The sequence below is a fragment of the Lontra canadensis genome, unplaced genomic scaffold (assembly GCF_010015895.1).
Source record: "Lontra canadensis isolate GAN:19392208 unplaced genomic scaffold, GSC_riverotter_1.0 scaffold40, whole genome shotgun sequence".
Taxonomy (NCBI): Eukaryota; Metazoa; Chordata; class Mammalia; order Carnivora; family Mustelidae; genus Lontra; species Lontra canadensis.
This window is the reverse complement of record NW_022631034.1, coordinates 10,512,885-10,538,529: the sequence shown is the minus strand read 5'-3', so window position 1 is coordinate 10,538,529 and position 25,645 is coordinate 10,512,885. Positions and strand designations below refer to the sequence as shown.

The following is a 25,645-nucleotide window of genomic DNA, read 5'->3' as shown; positions in this document are numbered from 1 at the left end:
AAAACAAATATCCTTAATGAATATTAGGCATTTGACCCTTTGTATTACTTTAAATATTAAGAATTTGATAGTAATTAACTTTACTCCCTTTGCAGTACAGCTTCATCATCTTAGTTACTAAGACAAAAAGCTTTCAGAAAGTTTTTCGGTGTCTCTCCCTAGAAAATACAAAATTTTAATTCTTCTTTTAAAATATTTTGTATACATAGTGAAGACTTGTTTAAATATATGTTATAATGAATTTTCATTTTATTAGGATACTGTGATATAATTGTAATGGTGGTTCTAAATTGAGTTTTTGACTTTTAAAATTCGTTTTAGTTTTGTAAATATGCCAAATAGAAAGAATATTTTCATTTTCTCTATTCTATTATATCAAAATGTATCACATAGCTTCTGATGTCCTCTTAGATTTTTCTGACTATTTGTCTTAAGTTTTAAATGTAATCCATAATTAGGGGCATTAAGTTTGCTTTGGTGGAGGATTGTTGGTGAATGAGTAAATGCTGACTTTATGGGGATTAAGGCAAAAAGTACTAGATGTGAGGAGATGTACCCTTTTCCAGCTTCAGGAAATGGAAAAGTAATGTGCTCCTTGGCTAGTTTCCTAGCTATGTATTTGTACCAAATTTTAAGAGAATCTGTACAAGGGAGAAAAAATATACAATGAGGAAAGTAGAACCATATAACTCATGCCCTGTGCATCCTGTGCTTCTAAGAGGAAGGTTTTAATTTACAGTGTAATAAGGTAAGTTAACATTTTAATCTTTAAAAAAGTGAGGGAAATACATTGTTGCTTGTATCAGTTGGCTGTCTTTGTTATATGCCTATCGTAATGAACTTGACAGCAGTTAAACCCAAGAATCCACAAAAAGCACAAATAACATGCGATAAAAATAACATAGGATAGGGGCACCTGGGTGGCTCAGTGGGTTGGGCCTCTGCCTTCGGCTCAGGTCATGATCTCGGGGTCCTGGGATCAAGCCCCGCATCGGGCTCTCTGCTTAGCAGGGAGCTTGCTTCTCCCCTCTGTCTGCCTGCCTCTCTGCCTACTTGCAATCTCACTCTTTCTATCAAATAAATAAATAAAATCTTTAAAAAAAATAATAACATGGGATAAAATAACATGGGATAACATGGGATAAAAAACCCAAAAGAATCCCTTCCCATATAGATCCAGAAACTGGCTGTTTGGATATAGACATGCTGAGATACAGTACCATTCAGCTTTATGCTACATACTTGGCAGTAGTTAGATACTGACTAGCAACAGATCAAAATAGTTTAAGTAGGAGTTATTTAATCTGTCATCCAAATTGACCTGAAATCACCTTAATGTGCTTCCCAATAAGAGTTTAGATTATTCACTTTAAAACTGGTATATGCATGTCAGAAATGTCATTTTTTATATTAAAGGAATCAATATCTTTAGCTACACGTTTTTAACATTCAGGATTAACCTTCATTTTGTTGTACCAGCCAAGTTTGGTGGGTAATTCGTGTAGTATATTTCAATTATAATCTCTGATAACTTTTAGGTAAGCACAGATTTCTTTGAAAGACTTTTTAACTTTGCTCTGCATTCAGATATACTTATTATCAGTACCTGATCGAGGTATTTAGCTGTTTGATTTTGCTTGTGTATCTTTTTTTTTCACCAGTTCTATTTCCAAGGTTATTAATACTTTGTGAAAATAATATCCATGTTACCTAATTTTGATTGAGAGATTTTTAGTTTAAAATGTACCAATAGACATCTTAATCTTGTGGAATATACATGTTTACTTTTAGGTAGTGTTATTAATTCTATGACATTGCTAGAGAGATGTAATAATTATAAATGAATATGTTAGGCACCAATTAAAACTTTTATTCTAGTAAATAACTGTTTACTATATCTAAAATTGTTAGTCTGTGATAAAGAAGATTTAACTGACATGTTAACAACTCATTTTTAAGAGTTTTCAGCCTCCTATTTTACTTGTTTGCTTGGCACATTTCAGTTGGCTGTGTTTCTGCCAAAAGTAAAATAAATTAGTGATTGTTAATAGGCTATAAGCCTTAGCCTGCTGTTTTCAACTAGTATAGAAGTAGAAGAGGGCTGTGTGAGAGTTTTGTCATTGATTAAACCATATACAAGGCCTTTTCCACAGGCAAGATCATTACTAGTAGAGTATGGGAAAAACAATTTTAAGATTTGTTTTTGTTGTGCAAATATGTTAAACAATTTTATAATAACTACCATGAATAAAAGTGACTACTCTTATTAAAAATACTTTTTCAAACTTTAGATAATTTAAAAAATTTTTTTTTAAATTTTATTTATTTATTTGAGAGAGAGAGAGAGAGCCAGAGTGAGAGAGCATGAGAGGGGAGGGAGACGCAGACTCCCCATGGAGCTGGGAGCCCAATGTGGGACTTGATCCCAGGACTCCGGGATCATGACCTGAGCTGAAGGCAGTCACTTAACCAACTGAGCCACCCTAGATAATTTATTTTAAAAGAAATTTAGTTTATAATCTTTTTAAGACTAAGCAAATGATAATGCAGAAAAATTAACTGAAATTAATTTTTGTCTCTGAAGAATGATTTCACTTAAGCACAAAGAGGCTTCCTGATTTGTTCTTTAGATTATATATTTCAAAAGAGAAGTTGCCAATTTAACACTTAAAAGCGTTTTGATGATTCTCTTGGGAGATTCACATTGAAGTTATGAAAATTATGCCTAAAAGCAAAGATTTGGAATTTAATTTTTTCTTAAACAGTAAAGTCACAAAGTCCATTATAGTAATTTTTTTCTTAACCGTTAATCCATTTAGAAATAGTTGTACAACTGAAGGCAAGCATTATTCATTATTGGTGTATTAGTGGGGTTTTTGTTATTGTATTTGGGGGGTTTTTTGGGTACAACATAAAATGTAATTAAATGTACTTTTTGGATTTTCAGATGAAGTAAGTTGTAATAATTAATCCCACGGATTTTCACATCAGAGAAAATTTTCCTAGTGGTTTGAAATCATAAAATAATGTAAGGATACTGATTTCCCACTGCTTTTGTAGAATCTAGATTTTTTAAATTCCATCCAATAGTTACATCTCGTAGATGACAACCCTCCGAAAGATTATCCAGTAAAGGACAAAATCAGACAACTCTAAATCGCTATACAACTTTAGGGAAGGAAAATCTTTCTTTTACTCTCCTAAGTTCTGTGGGTGGGCCTGAGAATTAAACAGAAATAAGACAGATAAACAGGAGAAAAACATACAAATTTTATTTAGTATTTTTATGTGCATGTGAGGTATTCATAAGGAAAAGGAATACCCAAAGAAGCAGTGAGGACTTACATATTTTAATAAAGAAACAGTGCTTTTGTGGAGAAGGGATGAGACAGAGAAGCTTGGAATAGGGTCAGTACATTGTAGGAAAATAACTAGGAAATATCAGATGGAAACTAATGGAAGGTAAGGGCTATTTTAGTAGGTTAGTTTGTATAGATTGATTTTGGTGTTGACTGCCAGTATCCAGTGATAAAATTGTTTTCTTCCTGGAACAGAGAAAGCACCTTTTCATGGGAAATTTTTTGATGGCTTTTAGGTAGATCATTAGGAAGATCATGCATTGCTGTTTCCCAAGTGCTTTCAGTTAGAAATAATCAGTATGCCAGAGTGGCTGATCTGGGGGTGGTCTGATCCGAACTCATTAACAGCCATTCTCTAGAGCATGGGTTGGCAAACTGGCCCACAGATCAAATCTAGCCTGCCACCTGTTTTTGCAAATGAAGTTTTATTGGAACATACCTAAATCCATTTGCTTACTATTGTCTACAGCTAATTTTGTACTATGAGGGAGAGTTGAGTACTTGCAACAGATTATATGGTGGAAAAGCCTAAAATATTTACTATCTGGCCCTTTGCAGAAAAAGGAAGAGCCCTGCTCCAAAACCTTTTCTTCATCTGTAAAGCAGGATAATAATACTATTTATCTTAAAGGCTATGCTTTTTAAAATTCTTAAAATAATGCATGGCATATGATAAACATTTAAAAAAGTGTTAGGCTTTATTACCTGCAATTTCTACTTGACTCTCTTGGGTTCTTCCCTAGGCATTCTAAAAGATCCCTTTTGTTTTGCACTCTGACTAAAAATTCCCTTCTTCATTCTAGACGGAGGCTTTCTTCCTTTCTATATGCATTAAGAATATAGAAATCTGTGTACACTTTACAGAAATACATGTCTTCTTTACTCTCTGCCTTAAAACTAGATAAGATGGCAGTTTGTATCTTTCAGGGCACACACTGTCAAATTTACTGCCATAAAGTTATTTTTGTATCATCTATCTTTTGAATGTCTGCATAATCTATAATCATGTCCCCTCTTTGATTCTTCTCTTTTTTTCTTTTAGTTGGTTCTGCCAGAAGTTTTATCAATATTACAAAAAGAAGCACTTTTTGGTATTGATGTTTTTCTGTATTTCTTTGTTTCACTTTTATTGAACTCCATTTTTTTTTTCTTTTTTCTGCTTACCATAGGTTTCATTTGCTCTTCTTTTTCTAGTTTCTTTGGGTAGAATCTTAGAGTACTGAGTGAAGAAATTTCTTTTTTTTTTTTATACAAATATTTAAAGCTACACATATCTCTGTAAGCATACTTTATGTGCCTCCCACACATTTTGAAATGTATTTTCATTTTCATTCAGTCAAAATAATTTCTAATTTCCCTTGTGATTTATTTTTGGATTATGTAGAAATGTATTTAATTTCCAAGTATTTGGGGGATTTTCCAAATATATCTTTTGTTAATGATTTCTAGTTTAATTCCACCATGTAGAATACTTTGTATAATTTTAGTCCTTTAAAATTCATTGAGACTTCTGTTACAGATCCCAGTTTGGTCTGTAATGGAGAATGTTCCATGTGTACTTATAAAGACTTTGTATCCTATTATTATTGGATGGAGTGAAATAATATCAACTCTATCAGACCTGTTGATAATATTCAAGTTTTTATATATTTTTTTAAAGATTTATTTGACAGAGAGAGAGACACAGTGAGAGAGGAAACAGAAGCAGGGTGAGTGGGAGAGGAAGAAGCAGGCCTCCCGCAAAGCAGGGAGCCCAATGTAGGGCTTGATCCCAGGATCCTGAGCCACCCAAGCACCCCAAGTTTTCTATATTCTTACTGATTTTTTAAAGTTATTAGTTCTGGGACATCTGGGTGGCTCCGACTCTTGGTTTCAGCTCAGGTCATGATCTCAGAGCTGTGAGATGGAGCCCCATGTCAGGCCCCAAGCTGGGCATGGAGCCTGGTTAGGAATCTCTGTTCTGCTCCCTCTGCCAATCAGTCCCATCAATCAATAAATACTTGCTAATTCTGAGAGTGCGCTGAAATGTACAATTATACTTTTTTCCTTTTCTGTCGGTTTTTGCTTTATGTATTTGAAGTTCTGTTGAAGAACAGATTTAGAATTCATGTGTCTTTTTGATTAATCTATTTATCAGTGTGAGAAGGTCATTTTTAATCCCTATAATATCCCTTGTTCTAAATTCTACTCTGTTCTAATGTTAATATAGCCTGCCCAGCTTTCTTTTCCATGGTATGTCTTTTTTCATTTGTTTACTTTTAATCTGTGTCTTAAATTTAAAGTAAGTTTCTTATAGACAGAATATCATTGAGTTTTATATAATTAGTCAATCTGCAATATTTTCCTTTTAATTGGAGTATTGAGATCCTTCCACTTAATGTACTTATCAGTATTTAAATTGCATTTAACACTGGTTTGGTTTAAATCTACCATATTGCTGTTTGTTTTCTATTTGCTCCATCTGTTTTTAGTTCCTTTTTCCTGCTCTTCCTGCCTTCTTTTGGATTGAGTATTTTGTATGACTCCATTTTATTTCTATTTTTGGTTTGTTAGTGAATCTACTTTGTTGCCAGCGTTGCTCTAGGATGTATAATATATACATCTTTATTACAGTTCCTTTAAATAATATTATACTATTTTATGTATAAGAACTTTATAATGGTATATTCTTAATCCCTCCCTCCTATCCTTTGTGCTGCTGTTTTTGTATGTTTTGATTATACATGTTATAATTCCTATACTACATTATTGTTGTTATTGGTTTAGTCAATTACCTTTTAAAGAAACATGAAAAAGAGGAAAAATATTTTATGTTTATCTACCTCTTTACCACTCTGTCTCTCCGCATTCACTTGTGTAAGATTGCATTTCTGATATAATTTTCCTTCTGCCTGAAGAACTTCTCTTACCGTTCCTCCTAGTCTGGATCTATGATAGGTATACCTTACAGAGTGTAGGTATTTGGTATATATATAGTATAGGTCTGTTGAATTCTCAAAGCTTTTATTTTACTAAAAAATGCCTTATTTCACCTTCATCCTTGAAAGATTTTTTTTCACTTGGTACATTTTCCCTAGAATTCTAGGTTAACAGCTCTTTTCTTTTAATGCTTTAAGATGTCTTTCTACTATTTGGCCTCCTTCAATCATTCTTTGTTCCTCTGTACCTTTCTCTTAAAAGACCAGGTGGTAGATATTTTAGGGTTGAAGGTTATCTGGCCTTTGTTGCAACTACTCAACTTTGATGTAGCATAAAAGCAGCAGTAGAGGGGTGCCTGGGTGGCTCAGTCGGTTAAGAGGCTGCCTTCAGCCCAGGTCCTGGTCCTGGGGTCCTGGGATCGAGCCTTGCGTTGGGATCCCTGCTCGGCAGGAAGCCTGCTTTTCCCTTTCCCACTCCCCCTGCTTGTGTTCCTTCTCTCACTGTGTCTTCTCTGTCAAATGAATAAATAAAAAATCTTAAAAAAAAAAAAAAAGCAGCAATAGATAATATGAAAAAGTGAATGAGTATGGTTGTATTCCAGTAAAACTTTATCAAAATCACATGACTGGCCCATGTGCTGTGGTTTGCTGAACCCTGCTAAGAACAAATCTCTTTTCATCTGATTGCTTTTAAGATGTTCTCTTTATCATTGTTTTTTTGGCATTTTGATTGTGATTGTCCTTTTGCTTGGTCCATATCTGTTATGCCTGGTGTTGAGCTTTGTGGGTTTGGTGGTTTATAGTTTTTATGAAATTTGGAAACATTTCAGTCATATTTGTTTTCAATAGTTCTCTCCCTCCCCACTTGGGACTCCAGCTGCACAGATGTGATCCGGCTTGAGATGGTGCCACAGGCCATGCTCTGTTTATTCTTTTTGCTGCTCTTTTTCCTTCTGTGCTTCATTTTGAATAATTTTTGTTGTTCTTAATAGTTTCCTGCTAATTCTATAGTGTCTAATCTGTTAATTCCATTCAGTATATTTTTTCATTTTGTGTATCGTATTTTTCATCTCTGGAAATCCTGTGTGGGCCTTATTAATGTATTCTCTTTCTTTCCTCATGTGTTCATGTTTTTCTTTATATCCAGTTTCTAATAGCTATCTGAAAAGAAAGCCCTGTCTACAAAATCTGTCATTCTCGGGTATGAGTCTGTTTTAATTGATGGATTTTTCTCCTGGCTCTGGGTCATATTTTTCTCCTTTCCATGAATTTTTGTTAATTGGATGCTAGATATTTTAAGTTTTGTTGTTGCTGTTGGATTTTGGATTTTTGCTTCATTCATGTAGCAGTGTTAGATTTTGTTCTGGGATCAGTTTGATCCCTTTAAGGACTGCTTTTCAGTTGATAGAGGCAGAACCAGAGCAGATCCTTCTCTGGAAGGTGGGATGGGGAGATAGCCCCACTATTTCTGATTTATCCTGCCTTATTCTTGTTAGACCCAATATGAGCTGTGACAGGTGCTCTGCATATTATGAATTTTAGGAGTGTTTGGCCTGTTGGTTTTGGTGTTTTAAGTTGTTTTCCTCTGTCAGCTTCTTGTTGTGCGTGCAGAAATGAGCACTGTACAGAAGACTCCAGAAGACCCTTCACAAATCTCTGGAGCTCTGTCTCTGTCCTGCTCCCTCCTCTTCAGTAGTCTGCCCTGCAAATTCTAGCTGCCCAAACCTCCCTGTGTGTCTCCTTAACTCAGCAAGACTGCCAGGTTCTGTTTGGGTCCTCCTCCTTGTGCTGCAGCTTGGGAGCTTTCTTCAGGCAATAGGCTTGGGCACTCAAGAGACTCGTTTTATTTGTTTCCATTCTACCAGGGGTCAGAATACTACGGCAAATTGTCCAATACCTGAAAACCATTGTTTCCTACCTTCCGTATTATTTTCTGTTTGTTCGGAATGGGCTGGTATTTCCTGTAGCATTAAACCTAACATCGGCAGAAGCAGAACTCTGATTACCTCTTAACAGACACAGATAAATAACTGTTGATAAATGTGCTTTTATTATTTATTTGTGGGAACAGTGGGTTCTTTCTTAAGAACTAAGAACTAAGGGGCACCTGGGTGGCTCAGTGGGTTAAAGCCTCTGACTTCGGCTCAGGTCATGATCCTAGGGTCCTGGGATCGAGCCCCACATCGGGCTCTCTGCTCAGCAGGGAGCCTGCTTCCCTTCCTCTCTCTCTGCCTGCCTTTCTGCCTACTTGTGATCTCTGTTTGTCAAATAAATAAATAAAATCTTAAAAAAAAAAAAGAACTAAGAACTAAAAAAGCAGATTCATATATTTCAAACTTCAAATTGTTTTCACACTTACTAAATAATGTTTTTAATTTCTCACTAGGGATACTTAAAATAGATTATATTGTTATTTGATTAATGCAATTCTTAATTTTTCCCTTAAGTCATAAAACCAAGAGTATAAACTAGCATCTTAGTACTTAATATTTGAATATTTGTATTTCTTATTTTCAGGAAGAAAATAATATGTAACTAAGACAAATTGATTGCTCTATTTTATTCGAGGCCTATGAAACCTTGATAAGGTTCAGAAATGGATAAGATATCACTAACAGATCAAAGTGTGGTAGACTAACACCCATAAACTGACTGTTGTGTAAGATAGGAGCCAATTACCATTGGTGCCTAGAGAAAAAGAAATTAATTCTTACTGGGGTATGAGAACAGGCTTCAGCTGGAGGTGAGATTTGAGCAGGGTTTTAGAGAATGAATAGATATGGAAGAATAGGAGCAATTAGACTAGAATATTTCATTCTCTTCACTTATTTTTTTAAACATATAAAGTTAATATCTTAATCAGTTATTCACCCAAGGAACAGTTGCCAGGCCTAATGAATAGTTAGTTTCATTTTAAGTCTTCATTGTTAATTAGTTTTCTCTTGCTGTGTAACAAACAAATTTAGTGATTTAAAAGCATTAATAACAGTTCTTTGATTAAGATGTCAACCAGGATGGCAGTGTCATCTGAGGCTCAGGGTCCTCTTCCAAGTTTACTAGTTATTGGCAGAATTCAGTTTCCCCCGGTTGTTGGGCTGACTGAAGCCCTGGGCTCTAAGAGGCTGCTTGCTTTCCCTTCCTGTCCTTCATGCCACAACATGGCTGTTTGATTCTTCATGAGCAGCAGGAGAGCATCTCGGTGGTGTCTAATATATTGATCTCTTTGACTTCTGTCTCTGATATATAGACTCTTTTAAAGGGCTCACCTTGGGGCTCCTCAGTGGCTCAGTCATTAAATGTCTGCCTTCAGCTCAGGTCATGATCCCAGCATCCTGGGACTGAGCCCCATATCGGGCTCCCTGCTCAGTGAGGAGCCTCTTTCTCTCTCTCCAGCTCCCTCATGGTTCTGTTCCCTCTCTTGCTATCTCTCTCTGTCATAAATAAATCAACTCTTTAAAAAAATAATAAAAAAAAATAAAGGGCTCACCTTATTAGGTCAGCCCCTCACCCCAGGATAATCTCATTTTTTATTAACTGAATATCAACTGATTAGGGACCCTAATAATATCTTCAGAATCCCTTCATCTTTGATACATAATGTAACCTAATCATAGGAGAGATAGCCCATCAAATTTATAAGTTCTGTCCACACTCAGGGGGAAGGGATTTACATAGGGAATGTACACCAGGGAGAGGGAATCTGGGGGCTGACTTAGAATTCTGCTGACCACAGTTTGATTTATACTATTAATATAATTTGAAAAGTACAAATTATATTTTATAAAGAAGATAAAGAGAGACTGGAAATACTAATAAACCACCACAGATCAAACAGTTGAAAACAAACAGCTATTTTCTAAAGTTATTAGAATTGTAGCTTCAGTATACTGTATTTTTTTCTTTAAAATGTAATTTTTTTTAAAGATTTTATTTATTTATTTGACAGACAGAGATCACAAGTAGGTAGAGAGGCAGGCAGAGAGAGAGGTGGAAGCAGGCTCCCTGCCCAGGAGAGATCCCGATGCAGGGCTCGATCCTAGGACACTGGGATCATGACCTGAGCCGAAGGCAGAGGCTTTAACTCACTGAACCACCCAGGCACCCCTTTAAAATATAATTTAACTGAACTGATGTGATCATTATATTTTAAGAAAAGAATTTCATCAAAACTTTGGAAATTTTCTGTTTGCTTCCCAGTAAACACATACAATTTTGAAAATCTTCAGTTTCTTCTTTGTACATAACTTTAGTGCTTAGATCTCTGCTCTGTTAACTGTTTTGCAGTTCTGCAGTAATGTTCTCCTAGCAACATGAAAGGGGAGGCTGAATGTTGTGCACAATTGGCAATGCAGTGTTGCTTAGTTACCTATCTCTTTAATTTGAAATATTAGGCATTTCAATAATGGGTAGCCCTTAAGCTCTTAAGTGTTTTGCTCATGACACATTGCAGTGTCTTATGTGTGCTTTTCACCTTTGTATTATAGCTGTTATTGTGAAAGGTTAAAAAAAATAGGACTGTATTTAATAGCAGTCAGCAAAGTACTTTAACTACATAAAATCAGTCATTTTATGAGAAGTTCTAATATGGATGCAAGTGAAATTATAAGCTATATTTTAATATGAACTTACCTCAAATGCAGCTTTACTACCAAATGCAGTAATTATACCAACCTGTCATTTGATTTCAAGGAAAATCATTGTAGAATGTCTAAAATATTACCTATAGTTGTTTTAAAAATAGCAATCTTGTTATACTGCAGGGGTATCATTAAATACATACTGAAAAATCACTTTATTATGTTGTCATGCTATTCATGTTACTTTTTCTTAAAGTTAGGATATCAACTACTAAACAGTATTATTGCAGTGCATCTCCTAATTTGGAAAACATGAGTTTATGAAGATTCTTCAAAGTGGATTTTCTTTCTCTTTCTTTCTTTCTTTCTTTCTTTCTTTCTTTCTTTCTTTCTTTCTTTCTCTCTCTCTCTCTCTCTCTTTCTTTCTTTCTTTCTTTCTTTCTTAAGATTTTATTTATTTATTTGACAGTGAGAGAGAGGGAGAGAGAGAGAGAGAGAGCACAAGCAAGGGGAGTGGCAGGCAGGAAAAGGATAATCAGACTCCGTGCTGATCAGGGAAACCTGATGCGGGGCTCCAGCTAGATCCCAGGACCCTGGGATCATGAGCTGAGTCAAAAGCAGATGCTTAACTGACTGAGCCACCCAGGCACACCTAAAGTGGATTCTTTCAAGAGAAGTTTTTCCTATATATTCCCTTCCCCCTGCACACACACAGAATTATTAAAGAAATACATATCCATTGTAGAAAATGTATTTTCAAATGTATATACAAGTTTACAGAAGAGATTAAGACTACCTAATTCTGTTTCTTCCAGAGAAACATTATTAAGACCTTAATATATTCCTTTTCTTTGAATATTGTTATAGATCATATTTCATATATAACTTGAATCTTTTATTTTATTATTACAGCATAAGTATGTTTCCAAATCATTAAAATTGTTTGAAAACATTTTTGATTGGGGCGCCTGGGTGGCTCAGTGGGTTAAAGCCTCTGCCTTCGGCTCAGGTCATGATCCCAGGGTCCTGGGATCGAGCCCCACATCCGGCTCTCTGCTCAGCAGGGAGCCTGCTCTCTCTGCCTGCCTCTCTCTGCCTGCCTCTCAGTCTACTTCTGATCTCTGTCTGTCAAATAAATAAATAAAACCTAAAAAAAAAATTTTTGATTACTATTTATGTAGCTATACCATATTTCCTGTATTATTATTTATATGGATTGTTTTCTGTTTTTTATTATGTAAATAACACTGAGAAGAAAATCTGTGTAAAACCTTTATCAGCATTTTTGAGTTTCTTAATATAGATCCTAGCTCAGAATGTAACAGTTCCTCTGAATGGAAAGATACAAATATTTTAAAGACCTCTAAATCTGTTAATTATTTTTCTGAAAAGTTGACCATCCTCATTAACATTTACTAGTTAATTTTTAAAAGATGAAGAAATAGTTAATATATTATTATTATTTAAGATTTTATTTATTTATTTGACAGAGAGAGATCACAAGTAGGCAGAGAGAGAGAGAGAGAGAGAGAGAGGGAAACAGGCTTCCTGCTGAGCAGAGAGCCTGATGCGGGACTTGATCCCAGGACGCTGAGATCATGACCTGAGCTGAAGGCAGTGGCTTAACCCACTGAGCCACCCAGGCGCCCAGTATATTATTTTTTTTAAAGATTTTATTTATTTATTTGACAAAGATCACAAGTAGACAGAGAGGCAAGCAGAGAGAGAGGAGGAAGCAGGCTCCCTGCTGAGCAGAGAGTCCGATGTGGGGCTCTATCCCAGGACCCTGGGGTCATGACCTGAGCCGAAGGCAGAGGCTTTAACCCACCCAGGCGCCCCAATTTTTAATTTTTTATAATCAAGAAGATCGAGTTTTTTCTATGTTAATTAGCCATTTGTAATTATTTTGTGAAAATTTTCATTTCCTTATTCCATTTATTAATAAATCTTTGTGTCTTACTGTTTTTGGGGAGATCTTCATGTACTAAACTTACCCCCCTTCTGTCATATTTTCCCATTTATTCACCTTTTGATTTGTACACTTTGCAAAATACAGAGCTTTCAGAAAAGTTCTTTTAAGAATCTCTTCACCTTTTCTTTTTGATTTTCCTTTATTGCTTTTAGATTTATAAATCCCTTTAGTGTGCAAATTCTCCTACATTTTATCTGTTTTTTGCTCCATTCACCTGTGGGTGGGCACTGACTCAAGCTAGTAAATGCCCAACTCACAACTGGGCATTTACAGTATGAATCTTTCTAGCCCTTGATACTTGCTATGCCCAAAGAGCATCCATTCTTTCAACAGTGTTTCCCAGTTGCTACCATCCTGGGGGGTCAGCAGCAAACTAACAGATGAAATCGCCACCATCGTGGATCTTACATCACCTTCCTTCTGCCTTTCAGCAGTGCCTTGCACCTGACTTTGCTCTGCTCTCCACCAACTGAAATATTGCACATTTTTCAAGGGCCAGTTCTCCTAAGAGGTCCTTTCTGAGTCAGCTCGCAGGCCCTTTGATTCATGTGTTCTGCTCCTCACAATGAGTTTCCATTGCCACTGCTCTCCACTGGTACTTTTTAAAAAAAGATTTTATTTATTTCTTTGTCAGAGAATGAGAGAGAGAGAGAGAGAGAGAGAGAGCAAGCATGGGGAGTGGCAGGCAGAGGGAGAAGAAGCAGGCTTCCCACTGAGCAAGAAGCCAGATACAGGTACTTGATCCCAGGACTCTGGGATCATGACCTGAGTCCAAGGCAGACACTTAACTGACTGAGCCACCCAGGTGCCTCTCTCCACTGGTTCTTTTAACATAGCTACCATTAGGATGTGTCCCTAGGTACCATCTCACAAAGAAGATTTTTTAAAAAGATTCTACATCTAATATTTTTACATCTAATTCTAAACCATGTAAAGTATATTTTGTTTTATAACGTTGGGCTAGAAACAGAACTGTTTTTTCCAAATGTCAATCCCGAGCACCAGTAAGAATATTTTCTTGCCCACTGATCTGGGATAGCTCTTTTATCTTGTACTAAATTCCTGGCTACTGGGCTTGATTGCCTGCTTTCTGTTCTGTTGCATTGATCTTTCTATTTTGCATGAGAACAACCTTATAGATTAGCTTTATCATATCTTTTTTTATATTCAGGACCGTTGACTTGTTTTTATAGGGTAATTTGGATTGTTTCCCGTAAATCTCATGTTACAGCTATTTCTGTTATTTTATGTTTTTTATTGCTGTTGTGAATGGAATTTTTTTCTGTTCTGTTTTTTTGACTCTTTTGGTAACGTATTGAAAGACTTTTTTATATTTATCTCAAATCTGAGCTCTTTATTGTTCATAATTATGGATTGATTTTGTAGAGTTTGTTGCTATCTAATCATAATATTTGCAAATGAAAATTTACTTCTCCTTACTAGAAGTTATGTCTAGATTGGCTGGAAATTCCAGAGCAATATTAAGTAATAATGTTAACAGTGGCTGTTCTTGTCACAGGAAAACTAAAATCATAGATAAGAAAAAACTGTGTTCAATTTTATATTTAACAGATTATAGTAAAAAATAAAGCATCTTTAATTGTCCTAGATTAGATTAATTGCTTTCAAATTTACCATGAGTGAGGTGCATCAAAATCCTGGGAGATGTTCATTTCCCCAGCAAGGGGCAACAGGTGGGTAACACTAATTACTAACTAAAAAGGAAAGGAGCTAGACTTCTGGTCTAGATTGTGGCTGGTAGGAGGAAGGCTAGAAGAAGCTAGGTGAATTGGTCTCTGGGTTCCCCTACTTCATTTCCTGGAGAGCAAGCGATTCCTGGCATGGTGCCAAGCAGTGTCAATCTCTTTCCAGGCAGACTATAAGAGAGAGCTGGAAGAGCATCAATATAGCTCCTTTACTGGGGAAGTTGTGCAAAGAACATTCATGAACTGTACCTCTAGAAAACCGATAGCAGGTATTTTTCCTGGATGGCTTCATGAGAGTCTGGCTCTGGATAACTGTTCAGGTGTGATAGATGCTAGTTGAAGTCCTTTGTGAAAGTTAGATGAGTTAAAGGGGCTGGAATTCTTACTCGAGCAGGGTCAGAGGAGGTTATTTTGTCAGACCTCCCCCACCTCAGCAAAGTTCATGGTGGACAAGAGGTTGATTAGTTGCCTTTATGCTGTTCTTAATTATACCATTCCTACAGAAATCTGAAGCCACATATATGTAGATGGGAACTTTATTTTCTTATGATAATAAAGGATCAGGGTGTTTCCTTCTACATTAATTACATCAGTGGTTGTATTCCATAGCTTTTGATGCATAATAAACCACTCTAGGAGCATCTGGGTAGCTCAGTCAGTTAAGCGTCTGCCTGTGGCTCAGGTCAAGATCTCAGGGTCCTGGGATGGAGCCCAATATCAGGCTTCCTACTCAGTGGAGAGCCTGCCTCTCTCTCTTCCTTTGTCCCTCCCACCATTTGTGCTCTCACTCTATCTCAAATAAATAAAATCTTAAAAAAAAAAATCTAAAACATAGTGGCTTATAAGTATCAACCATTTTCTTAGCTTGTAATTCTGCAGGTTGACAGGTTAGGCCAAGTTGAACTAAGTAGTTCTGTTCTTGGCTGAGTTCCCTTGTGAGTTTGTGGTCAGTCCTGGGTTGGTTAGCTGGTCTGCTTCTGGGAATTGGCTGGTTCTTGTATGGGGATCCTGAGTTCTTTTCTAAATGATGTCTTTTTCTACAGAAGTCTTGCCTAGATTTTTTTTCATCGTGGTAGCAGATTTCTGATAAAGCAGAAACAAGCAAAGCCTTGGAATTAGGACACTTACTTGTGTTGCATTTTGTCGACCAAAAAATGTCACAAGTCCAGCTGATTCAAGGAGCAAGGATATAAATTCCATTTCTTGGTGAGAGTTGCTATAATGGTACATATTGCAAAGGGCATGGATACAAGGGAAGTACGGAGGATTGGGCCATTTTTTGCCACCAATCTGCCACAATTAGGTGAATGAAGGACTCAAAGATGTGCTTAGGACACTATTTTCCTTGTCATTGTGGATTTTAATTTTGCTCCCTTTTCATCTCAACCTGTTGCGCTTGTATTTTGTATAATTTTTCTCTTTGTACCATTTTTTTTAAATTTTCGATTTCTTGGGCATCTTTATTCAAATCAAGCCAAGTAAAATTTTTCCAAAATTATCTTTTGGTTCTGTATTACATCTTATTCTGAGATATGTTCTCTGCATCTTCAGGATATTTCTTTCTCGTGTGTGGGAGTATTTTTACTCATAGACCTCTCTGTGTTTTTTCCTTTTTCTTAGAACGCTGTTGGTATGTGCCAACAGAGGGTGTGGATGCTTCTCCCTCTCTACTTCGGTTTCAATGCCTTCTCAGGCCTGCATCTGAAGAATAATCTGTTACACATTTCCTGTGATTGGCAGGCAGTCATCAAACATAGTTTTGCTAAGCTAAACCAGGATCCTCTGCTACCATGCTCCCTATGCCTGATTTGGGGGCACTTTAAGAAGATGAAGTGTATGGAAAAACCTGTTTCTTAACATGTGCTACTAAAAGGATTTTTCCTGTATTTTCCCGTCTCTTCAGAGCTTCTCATGTGGATATTGAAACTTCTTAGACACAGTTCCCCTCTACCTTCTGACTTGTTCTTTACTGGGAATTGTATTCAGAGGAATAAAGAGGTTTGCCATTGGGGGGATAGGAATGAGTTACACTACTCTGGCTGCCTCATAAAGCCACCCTTCTACTTTGTAAACACTATTTCTCTTGGACAGCAGGCAGAAAAAAGGAGAGAGCTAATGTCCCTTTCTTAGTTGACAGATTTACTCTGTTTCACAGAGCAAAGCAATCTTTTGCATTGTGTCCACTAATCAGAAAACCGGGCCACTATTAATTTGTTTGTAGACCTGGTTTCTGGGACTTTCAGATAGTGAAATAATCTGAGGTTTCTCATCAGAGGTTAAATTCATTTTAGTTAGGATGTGCTCTTGTCTTTCTATGCCTTTATATGTATTTTCCGGAGAAGATGGGAAAGGCTGCACTGGAGGATTCTACTTAGATACCATGTTAAGCTAAGAGTCCAAGTTGTATTTAATTAATAATTTGCCATTTTTTGTTAATCAAAAAATCTAATGACTACATAATAAAAAAATAGCATCTGCAAATAGCCATTTTGAAAGCTGAAATTTGCTTTTGTTAGCCTGTACAGTGTTATACTGTAAAGAGATATAAATTCCATTATAATTTTGGAGTGATCACGTTTCATAGTTCTCCATTATTACATTCAAAGGTCTAGCACTTTGTTCTTCTCTCTGGTCCTCTCCTGGGCATCAGTGGTCTAAATATGGGACACATTTTGTTGAAAGACGAGGAGACGATGCCTCCAGAATTCTCTGAGCCAGTCTTTGGAATAATAGATCAAAATAGTTGCCAGGACTAGTCTTGGAAGAAATGATAGTGATTTCCAAAGAAGCTGTAGTTGCCTTCTTCCTGGCAACTGTTTCTGACTAAGTTTAAGATCTAATGGTACAATTGTGACCTCAGGGAATCCATCTCATTGGAAAGTAACCAGAGTTTCTACAGCTGCAGAATTAAGATTGCTATTAACTACATGATTATTATTTCAGTAATCTCTAGGAATCATAGAATTTAAATGATGTTCATCTTTTTTTTTTTTTTAAAGCATGGGTTAGTTTAAATACTATCTGAAAGTTACAGTATTTTTAAACTCTTATAAGTTCATACTGCCTGAGCTGCTTTAGCACTGAAATTCATTAAATTGGTTTATGGAATAATTGATTGTATTATATATTATAGCCTATTCTTATATAGGTAAGAGTTTAATGCCAGATTTTGATAATATTTATTTAAATTTTTTAAGCATTAACCTCTGTGTGTGTGTGTGTGTGTGTGTGTGTGTGTGTGTTTTCAAATACCTTCTAAATCAGAGATTCCGGTTATTGGGGAAAATGTGAATCTTGTTTTTCCCCCATTAGGTCAATACTCTTTTTTGTTTTTTTTTAATTTCTTTTCAGTGTATCAGAATTCATTGTTTATGCACCACACCCAGTGCTCCATGCAATATATGCCTTCCATAATACCCACCACCAGGCTCACCCAACTTCCCACCCCCCGCCCCTTCAAAACCCTCAGATTTTTTTTCAGAGTCCATAGTCTGTCATGGTTCATCTCCTCCAATTTCCCTCAACTCCCTTTTCCTCTCCATTTCCCCATGTCCTCCGTGTTATTTCTTATGCTCCACAAATAAGTGAAACCATGTGATAATTGACTCTCTCTGCTTGACTTATTTCACTCAGCATAATCTCTTCCAGTCCTGTCCATGTTGATATAAAAGTTGTGTATTCATCCTTTCTGATGGAGGCATAATACTCCATAGTGTATATGGACCACATCTTCCTTATCCATTCATCCGCTGAAGGGCATCTTGGTTCTTTCCACAGTTTGGCGACTGTGGCCATTGCTGCTATGAACATTGGGGTACAGATGGCCCTTCTTTTCACTCCATCTGTATCTTTGGGGTAAATACCCAGTAGTACATTTGCATGGTTATAGGGAAGCTCTATTTTTAATTTCTTAAGGAATCTCCACACTGTTCTCCAAAGTGGCTGCACCAACCTGCATTCCCACCAACAGTGTAAGAGGGTTCCCCTTTCTCCACATCCTCTCCCAACACACGTTGTTTCCTGTCTTGTTAATTTTGGCCATTCTAACTGGTGTAAGGTGGTATCTCAATGTGGTTTTGATTTGAATCTCCCTGATGGCTAGTGATGATGAACATTTTTTCATGTGTCTGATAGCCATTTGTATGTGTGAGTACACATACTCTTACACAGAAGTGTCCATGTCTTCTGACCATTTTTTGACATGATTATCTGTTTTGTGTGTGTTGAGTTTGAGAAGTTCTTTATAGATCCTGGATATCAGCCTTGTGTCTGTACTGTCATTTGCAAATATCTTCTCCCATTCTGTGGGTTTCCTCTTTGTTTTGTTGACTGTTTCCTTTGCTGTGCAGAAGCTTTTGATCTTGATGAAGTCCCAAAAATTCATTTTTGCTTTTGTTTCCTTTGCCTTTGGTGACATATCTTAAAAGAAGTTGCTGTGGCTGATATCAAAGAGGTTACTGCCTATGTTCTCCTCTATGATTCTGATGGATTCCTATCTCACATTGAGGTCTTTTATCCATTTCAAGTTTATCTTTGTGTATGGTGTAAGAGAAGGGTCGAGTTCCATTCTTCTGCATGTAGCTGTCCAATTTTCCCAGCACCATTTATTGAAGTGACTGTCAAAGAAGACACAAAAAGATGGAAGACCATTCCATGCTCATGGATTGGGAGAATAAACATTGTTAAAATGTCTATACTACCTAGAGCAATATATACTTTTAATGCCATTCTGATCAAAATTCCACCAGTATTTTTCAAAGAGTTGGAGCAAACAATCCTAAAATTTGTATGTTAATCAGAAGAGACCCCCAATTGCTAAGGAAATGTTGAAAAAGAAAAAACTGGCGGTATCACATTACCTGATTTCAAGCTTTACTACAAGGCTGTGATCACCAAGACAGCATTGTACTGGCATAAAAACAGACACATAGACCAGTGGAACAGAGTAGAGAACCCAGATATGGACCCTCAACTCTAAGGTCAAATAATCTTTGACAAAGCAGGAAAAAATATACAGTAGGTCAATACTCTTAAACTGAAATTCCAGGGAACATCTTCAAACTATTGTATAAAGATGTGCTTCCATTAATAACTAATAATGACAATCTTTTCCCCATTTATGGAAAAATAATTTTTGATTTAGCTTTTTCATCCCTTTGGCATTGGTTACAAATTTTCTGAATAACAGAAAATAAACATGACAAAAAACAGGCAGTGGTAACTAATGTTTAGTTCACTCACTTGTTTTTCATTGTCACGTGCTTGTGATATCTACTTTCCCTATCTTTAATATAATTGTGCTTTATAGTAATCTATATATTGTAATCTTTATATTAATCTATATTTTCTACTGGAATTAAATTAAGATTTTTCATAGTGTGTCACTAATCTTTTCCATCTGAAATGCCACTGGACTTACCATCTTGTAAGATACTAAAAGGAAAGAACCTCTGTCATCATCATCATTTCACATGTGATCAGAGCCATTTCAGAGTTTTGCATAGAAAGTAATATGAGGAAGAATTGCATTACGATATTTTTGGTGTTTGGGGAGTTTTCTGGAAGGAATGAGAATAGACTTAGGGTGGCACATAACCACTGTAAACAATATTGTCAGTTGTATTTATATTATGTGGTTGATTAAAAACTGCATTATGACATGGAAATAGTAAGGTGGATTTCTCTCCTATTAGTTTGACTAATTAATTTTGAATTAAAATTTATATAAAAATCAGATTGTTGCAGATATTGTTCCTCATAACTAACGCAAAGAAAGTTATCTAAAAAGTATTTTGAGTTTCAGATCATCACTTTTCTAGGTAGGAACAGGTAGTTATAGACTATACTTTCAGAAAACACATCATTGATGTAATTGCGCATTCATTCATTCCCAGGAGGTCTGTGTTACTATGCCCATTTTATAGATTCAGAAATTAACAGTGGCGAAGTGGCCTGACAGGTAACATGGGCTTTGAGTGTTAAAACTAAACTTTGAAACCAAAGCAATTGATTCTAAATCCCATGCTCTTTGAACCACACCACACCGAACCCTTGTTTTTAAATTATTTATTTAATTTATTAAATTACCAAAGTAATGTGTGCTTGAACAAACAATTCCTATGTAGATACATATGAGGCTTTTATTAATATAGAAATATGTATACATATTATACAAATATATATTTGTATTTTAGGACAGTGTGCCTGGCAGCAATATGATTGATAGATGGAAAAGAGAAGGCATCTTGGAGGAAGAGAAGTGAGTTAGGACACTATTTCAGTGACCCTGACAAGAAATGATAAGAACTAGAACTAAGATAGTGGCAGTAGCAATAGAAAACTTAGAAAAGACAGACATGATAGTTAGAAAACCTGCAAGAATTGGGAACTCATGGAAGTGGGAAGGTCTGAGAATTGGGGGAGCTAGGAATGACTTCCAGCTTTATCACTTTGGTAATATGCCACTGATATGGATGCAGTGATGGAAAACAGGAAAGATGTCTGTTAATTGTACATAAACCTAGGATTTTAGTATATAGTTCCATGTTAGTGATATAAATTTGGGAGTCATAAGCTTGCTGACAGAGGTCAAAACCAGGGTAGAGTTGTCACCCAGGGAGATTATATAAAGGGAGAGAATAAATGGGCGAGGGCAGAGCTCTAGATACCACTAGCATTTAAGGAGCAAAGAAGACTGAAAACGAATGGTTAGAGAAATAGAGGAAAAATCTGGAGAGAGTACCACTGAAGCCAAGAGAGGAGAATTTCAGAAGAGAAGGAAGAAGTTGCAGAAAGATAACCTAATTGAAATCCAGGCATTTCCATAGATAACTTCTCCATTTATAAAATTAAAAGAAAAACAAGTTTCATTGTATCAAAATATTCTTTTGAATTCTTTTAGTGGGTTTATAATGTTGTATACTTTAGACAACTATCAGCTATTTTAAAGCATAGATAATATAAATAACTATAGAATGTGGCAGGATATTACTAGCATCGCCCTTACCAATGAATTCTGGTTGATTTGACTTGATTTGTTTTATATTTAAGCTTGCCTGCCTGCCTTCTTTCCTTCCCTCCTTTCCTTCCTGCCTGCCTGCCTCCTTTCCTCTTGTAATGTGATGAGTTTAGGATTGAATAAAGAATGTTAGGTTGGGAAACCAAACTGTAACATGCAGAGGCCTCTAAGAGATTTATGAACCTTCCTTGGCTAGTTTACATGGTGACTAAAGAAAATTTTAGATTATAGTTTCTCTTCACTCAGTTCTACTCTAAAACATGAGTCTAGGAACGCCTAGGTGGTGCAGTCAGTTAAGCGACCGACTCGGGTTCAGCTTGGGTCATGATCTCAGGTTGTGGGATCGAGCCCTTTCTTAATGGGCTCCATGCTCAGCACCATGGAGTCTGCTTAGGTTTCTCTTTCTCCCTCTACCTCCCCCCACCAATATCATACACTCTCTCAAATAAATATATCTTTAAAAATATATATGATTCTCATAGCATAACTGTCATTACAATCTTGGTCAGTAGTTTAAGAAGTAATAAACCTCATAAAAAGAATGATAGTTACAGACCTCCCAACTTCAGGGACATAATGTAGCTGTTGCAGTGACAATTAAATGGAGAGGACTGGTCTGCCTTTCCTTGCTGGACAAAGAAATATACAAGACACTTGGCTGGGTGTTGAGAGGTAGGGAATAGACAAGGGAATATAAAATGGATTCAGCCAAACTTTTCCCCCTGGAAGTTTTCAGGGAGATAACTGATAAACATAATTATATTACTAGATAAAAGAGTAGAAGGAGCTACACATTCAAAGAAAAGAATATATCAGGTGTGAAAATCTGAAGGAGCTGACATTTCAGTTGGTGAGTTTCAGATAGGCAGAGTGGAGAAGGAACATTGTGTCAAGGGCTTAACATGAACAAAGGTATGGGCCCCCAAACAAGTATTTGTTGAATAGCAGAACAAATGGAATTGGATAACATTTGTTTTTCCACTGACTTAATGAGTATAGTATATGTATGTCTCCTGTGTGCCAGGCACCGTGGCAGGTGGATGCTGGGAATACAAGCAAGATGGCCCTCATAGAGCTATAGTCCAGTGGGAGAGACAGACAAAACCAACAAACTAATGAATATACAAATTCAAAGTGCAAAGGACTAGTAGGCTACGGAAGAGTTTGGGTGAAGAGAGATGTTTGGCTAGGTAGTCAAGGAAGCCTCTTTGAAGAAAAAAAATGGCATCTGAAACTGACCTTCTTAAGAACCACATTGAACTATTTACCCAGTTAGAAGCTTTTGTTGTTGTTGGTTCTAATACATTTAATTTGGTTAAATTACTCCCCCTTCAAACACAGGCTGTGAAATTTCTGTTTTCCATCAGTATTTGTTTGACCCAATATTGTTAAGTTCACCATGTCCTCTTTGTTTTGCAGAAACCAAAGCTGAAAGATTGGCATCCTCCTGGGGGTTTTATTCTGGGATTGTGGGCACTCATTATAATGGTTTTCTTCAAAACATATGGAATCAAGCATATGAAGTTCATTTTTTAGATGTGTGAAGAAGATGGCATAGAAGACTGCAACCTTGGATAAAATTTTATGTCATTATGCTTTTTAAAAAATACATTGTTCTTGTGTGAATTGGGCAAAAAGTATAGGGAAACTAAATTTGAATGAACTATTTTATAACTTAAAGAAAAACAACTGTTAATGCAGGTGCTTAGTGGCACTAATTATACTTGTTTTTTGTTGTGCATGTTATTAAAAAGATTGGACAAAGATCAGAGTATATTTAATGGCTGTTTTTGAAAATAAAAATTTTCCCTAATCTTACCCCCTTTTCATTTGGAAAAGAAGAAAATGTGAAGACATTTAAATTCTCGTTAGCAGAGGTAATTTCTGTCAGGATTTTTGTGTGTGTTCTCCTAGTCTCCTTTTTCTATGTACATATTTTTTCCTAAATGGAGATCGTATAGAATATTTCATTCTGTAATTTTACTTTTCATTTTACAATATGTTATCAACCCTTCCCCTCTCCTTGGACATTTTTCAGAACACATTGTGAATAGTTGCACAGTATGCATTTTATGAATGTACAGTAAGTTATTTAACACTCTTCTGTTGTTGGAGCTACTTGTTCTCAGAATCTTCCTTTGGTTCATTCTTCAATGTGTTAGTATTTTACTCTGAGCCATTCATAGAATTCTGCAGCTTTAATTATATGTAAATATAAAAAAAAATGAGCTCCTTAGCTGAAGTCTTTAGAACCTTATTTGCTGTCAGTTTTCTGGAAAATATAAGACCTTTGAGAATTTCATATTATTGACTACACAAGAGAAACAGATCCCATCATTTTTAATTTCTAAGCGTTGTGATCCTCAAGAGTTGATTACGTCCTCTACAGTTTCCATATTGAAAGAGACACTGTTTCATTCTGTTTAAGGTAAGCCCTTGTTCACTGGCTGGGTCTATACTTTTCTTGAGATAATCTCATAGAGTGGATGACTGGAAAGTTCACACGTAGGGCCCTACCTTCATGTTTGATGCATCACTTAAGGCAGAAAAGACCTTTCCTGCTCTCTGACATCACTGATTTTTTTTTTTTTTTTTTAGCTAATTAGCCATCTTCCTATCTTTCTCATAACTGGCAATAGTGTTGTGATTGTGTTTCACCATCAGCCCCAGATACTGTTTTGTTTTTGTTTTTATTTTTTTTTGCATATAAGAGTGAAAAAAACCATGAAGTTAAGTATTCATGTCCCACAAGATACCTTTTTGTATTTTTCTACCTTTTTATATTTTATCTGTTTTTTCTAAGAATTTATGTGTTAACCCTTATTCATTACAAAGTTCTGATTTATAATTATAGGTAACATTAAGAAGACAACTCTTCCTCCACAATAAAACCTCCTAAAATTAATATTCCATAGGATTTGTTTTCCTTTTAACACTTAAAATATTACCCTTTAATTACATGCAAAATGGTTGTACTTTTCATAGGCAAAGGATTAACTGTTAACTGACAGGTTAGAACAAATGATATTAAGGCTTTTTGCCAGCTCTGAATCTTCATTTGAATTGATCTTCTTATTGGTGTACTAGATAAATTCAGATATTTTATCTGAATGGATGGAGAGGGATTCTTCTGTACAGAGGGAAAAACAAGCTTACTATTGACTAGCCAGATCATAGTAACGCTAAGAGACGGAAAAGGTTGACCATAGCACCCTGCAGACGCTTACACAAGGTCATGAACATTAGGGTGAGGCGGAGCTACTTAGTGTCAAAAGGAAATATGATTGATCTTGAGCTGAAGTAATTTAGTCTGAATATAATGAAACATACCCTGATGGCAAGGACCGCTGGAAAGTAAAGGGCTTCCTCTTCAGAGGCTGTAGAAGGTGCCCTTCTTAGTTAAAACCAAACTGGGAAAAGTAATACTGGATATAATATACAGGATTAATTTTGCCCAGGCCGAGTTTCAAAGGGCAGTTATTTCTCTTTCTGTTTTATTATTGAATTTTCAGAATACAGTTAAAGCAGAAAGCTTAAACTATGTTAAATGTTCAGCTCATAACCATAATCTTCTTACATAAAGTATACTCTGCTTTCAATAATAAGTAAGTCCTCTGCATGTGGTAAGTGGGTAATACTGTAAATGCAATTAAATAGTCCAGACTTTAAATTATACCATAAAAGTGCATCCTTAAATATATTCTGGAGTCACAAAATGCTGAACGACGGGAAGGGGTTTTCTTTTTGCCTTTTTCACAGTGTTGTTGTGAGGATCAGATGAGATAATGTTATGACTAAACACTTCGGAAATTGTAAATATGTGGTGGTGCTATTTTCCTTATTTTGGCTTAGGAAGATATCAACAGGACAGTTTAATGATGGCGCTGTCCCTTGTTCTGCTGCACGCACTTACCTGTGTAAGTTACTTAGCTTGCTGTTTGTTCTCTGGTGTTCTTTTTCTCCCCCCGCCATGGTGTCCTTCGGGGAGACAAGGAATATAGATAAATGGGTCCTGGCAGACCTGGCCTGACCTTTTAGGGGAGGGACGGAATATAATGATGCCATTCGGCAAAGGCAGCCTGCGGGAGAAAAAAG

General features: G+C 36.2%; 1 protein-coding gene across 1 annotated transcript in view; it reads left to right on the top strand.

Moving 5' to 3' along the window:
- PIGK (phosphatidylinositol glycan anchor biosynthesis class K) overlaps window positions 1–23,785 on the top strand; it is a 128,920-nt gene extending 105,135 nt beyond the window's left edge. Inside the window, exon 11 of the mRNA XM_032870135.1 lies at window positions 22,970–23,785. Coding sequence (XP_032726026.1) covers window positions 22,970–23,086 — 117 coding nt within the window. The 3' untranslated portion in view covers window positions 23,087–23,785. The remainder of the gene's footprint in view (window positions 1–22,969) is intronic.
- Window positions 23,786–25,645: the final 1,860 nt, after the last annotated feature.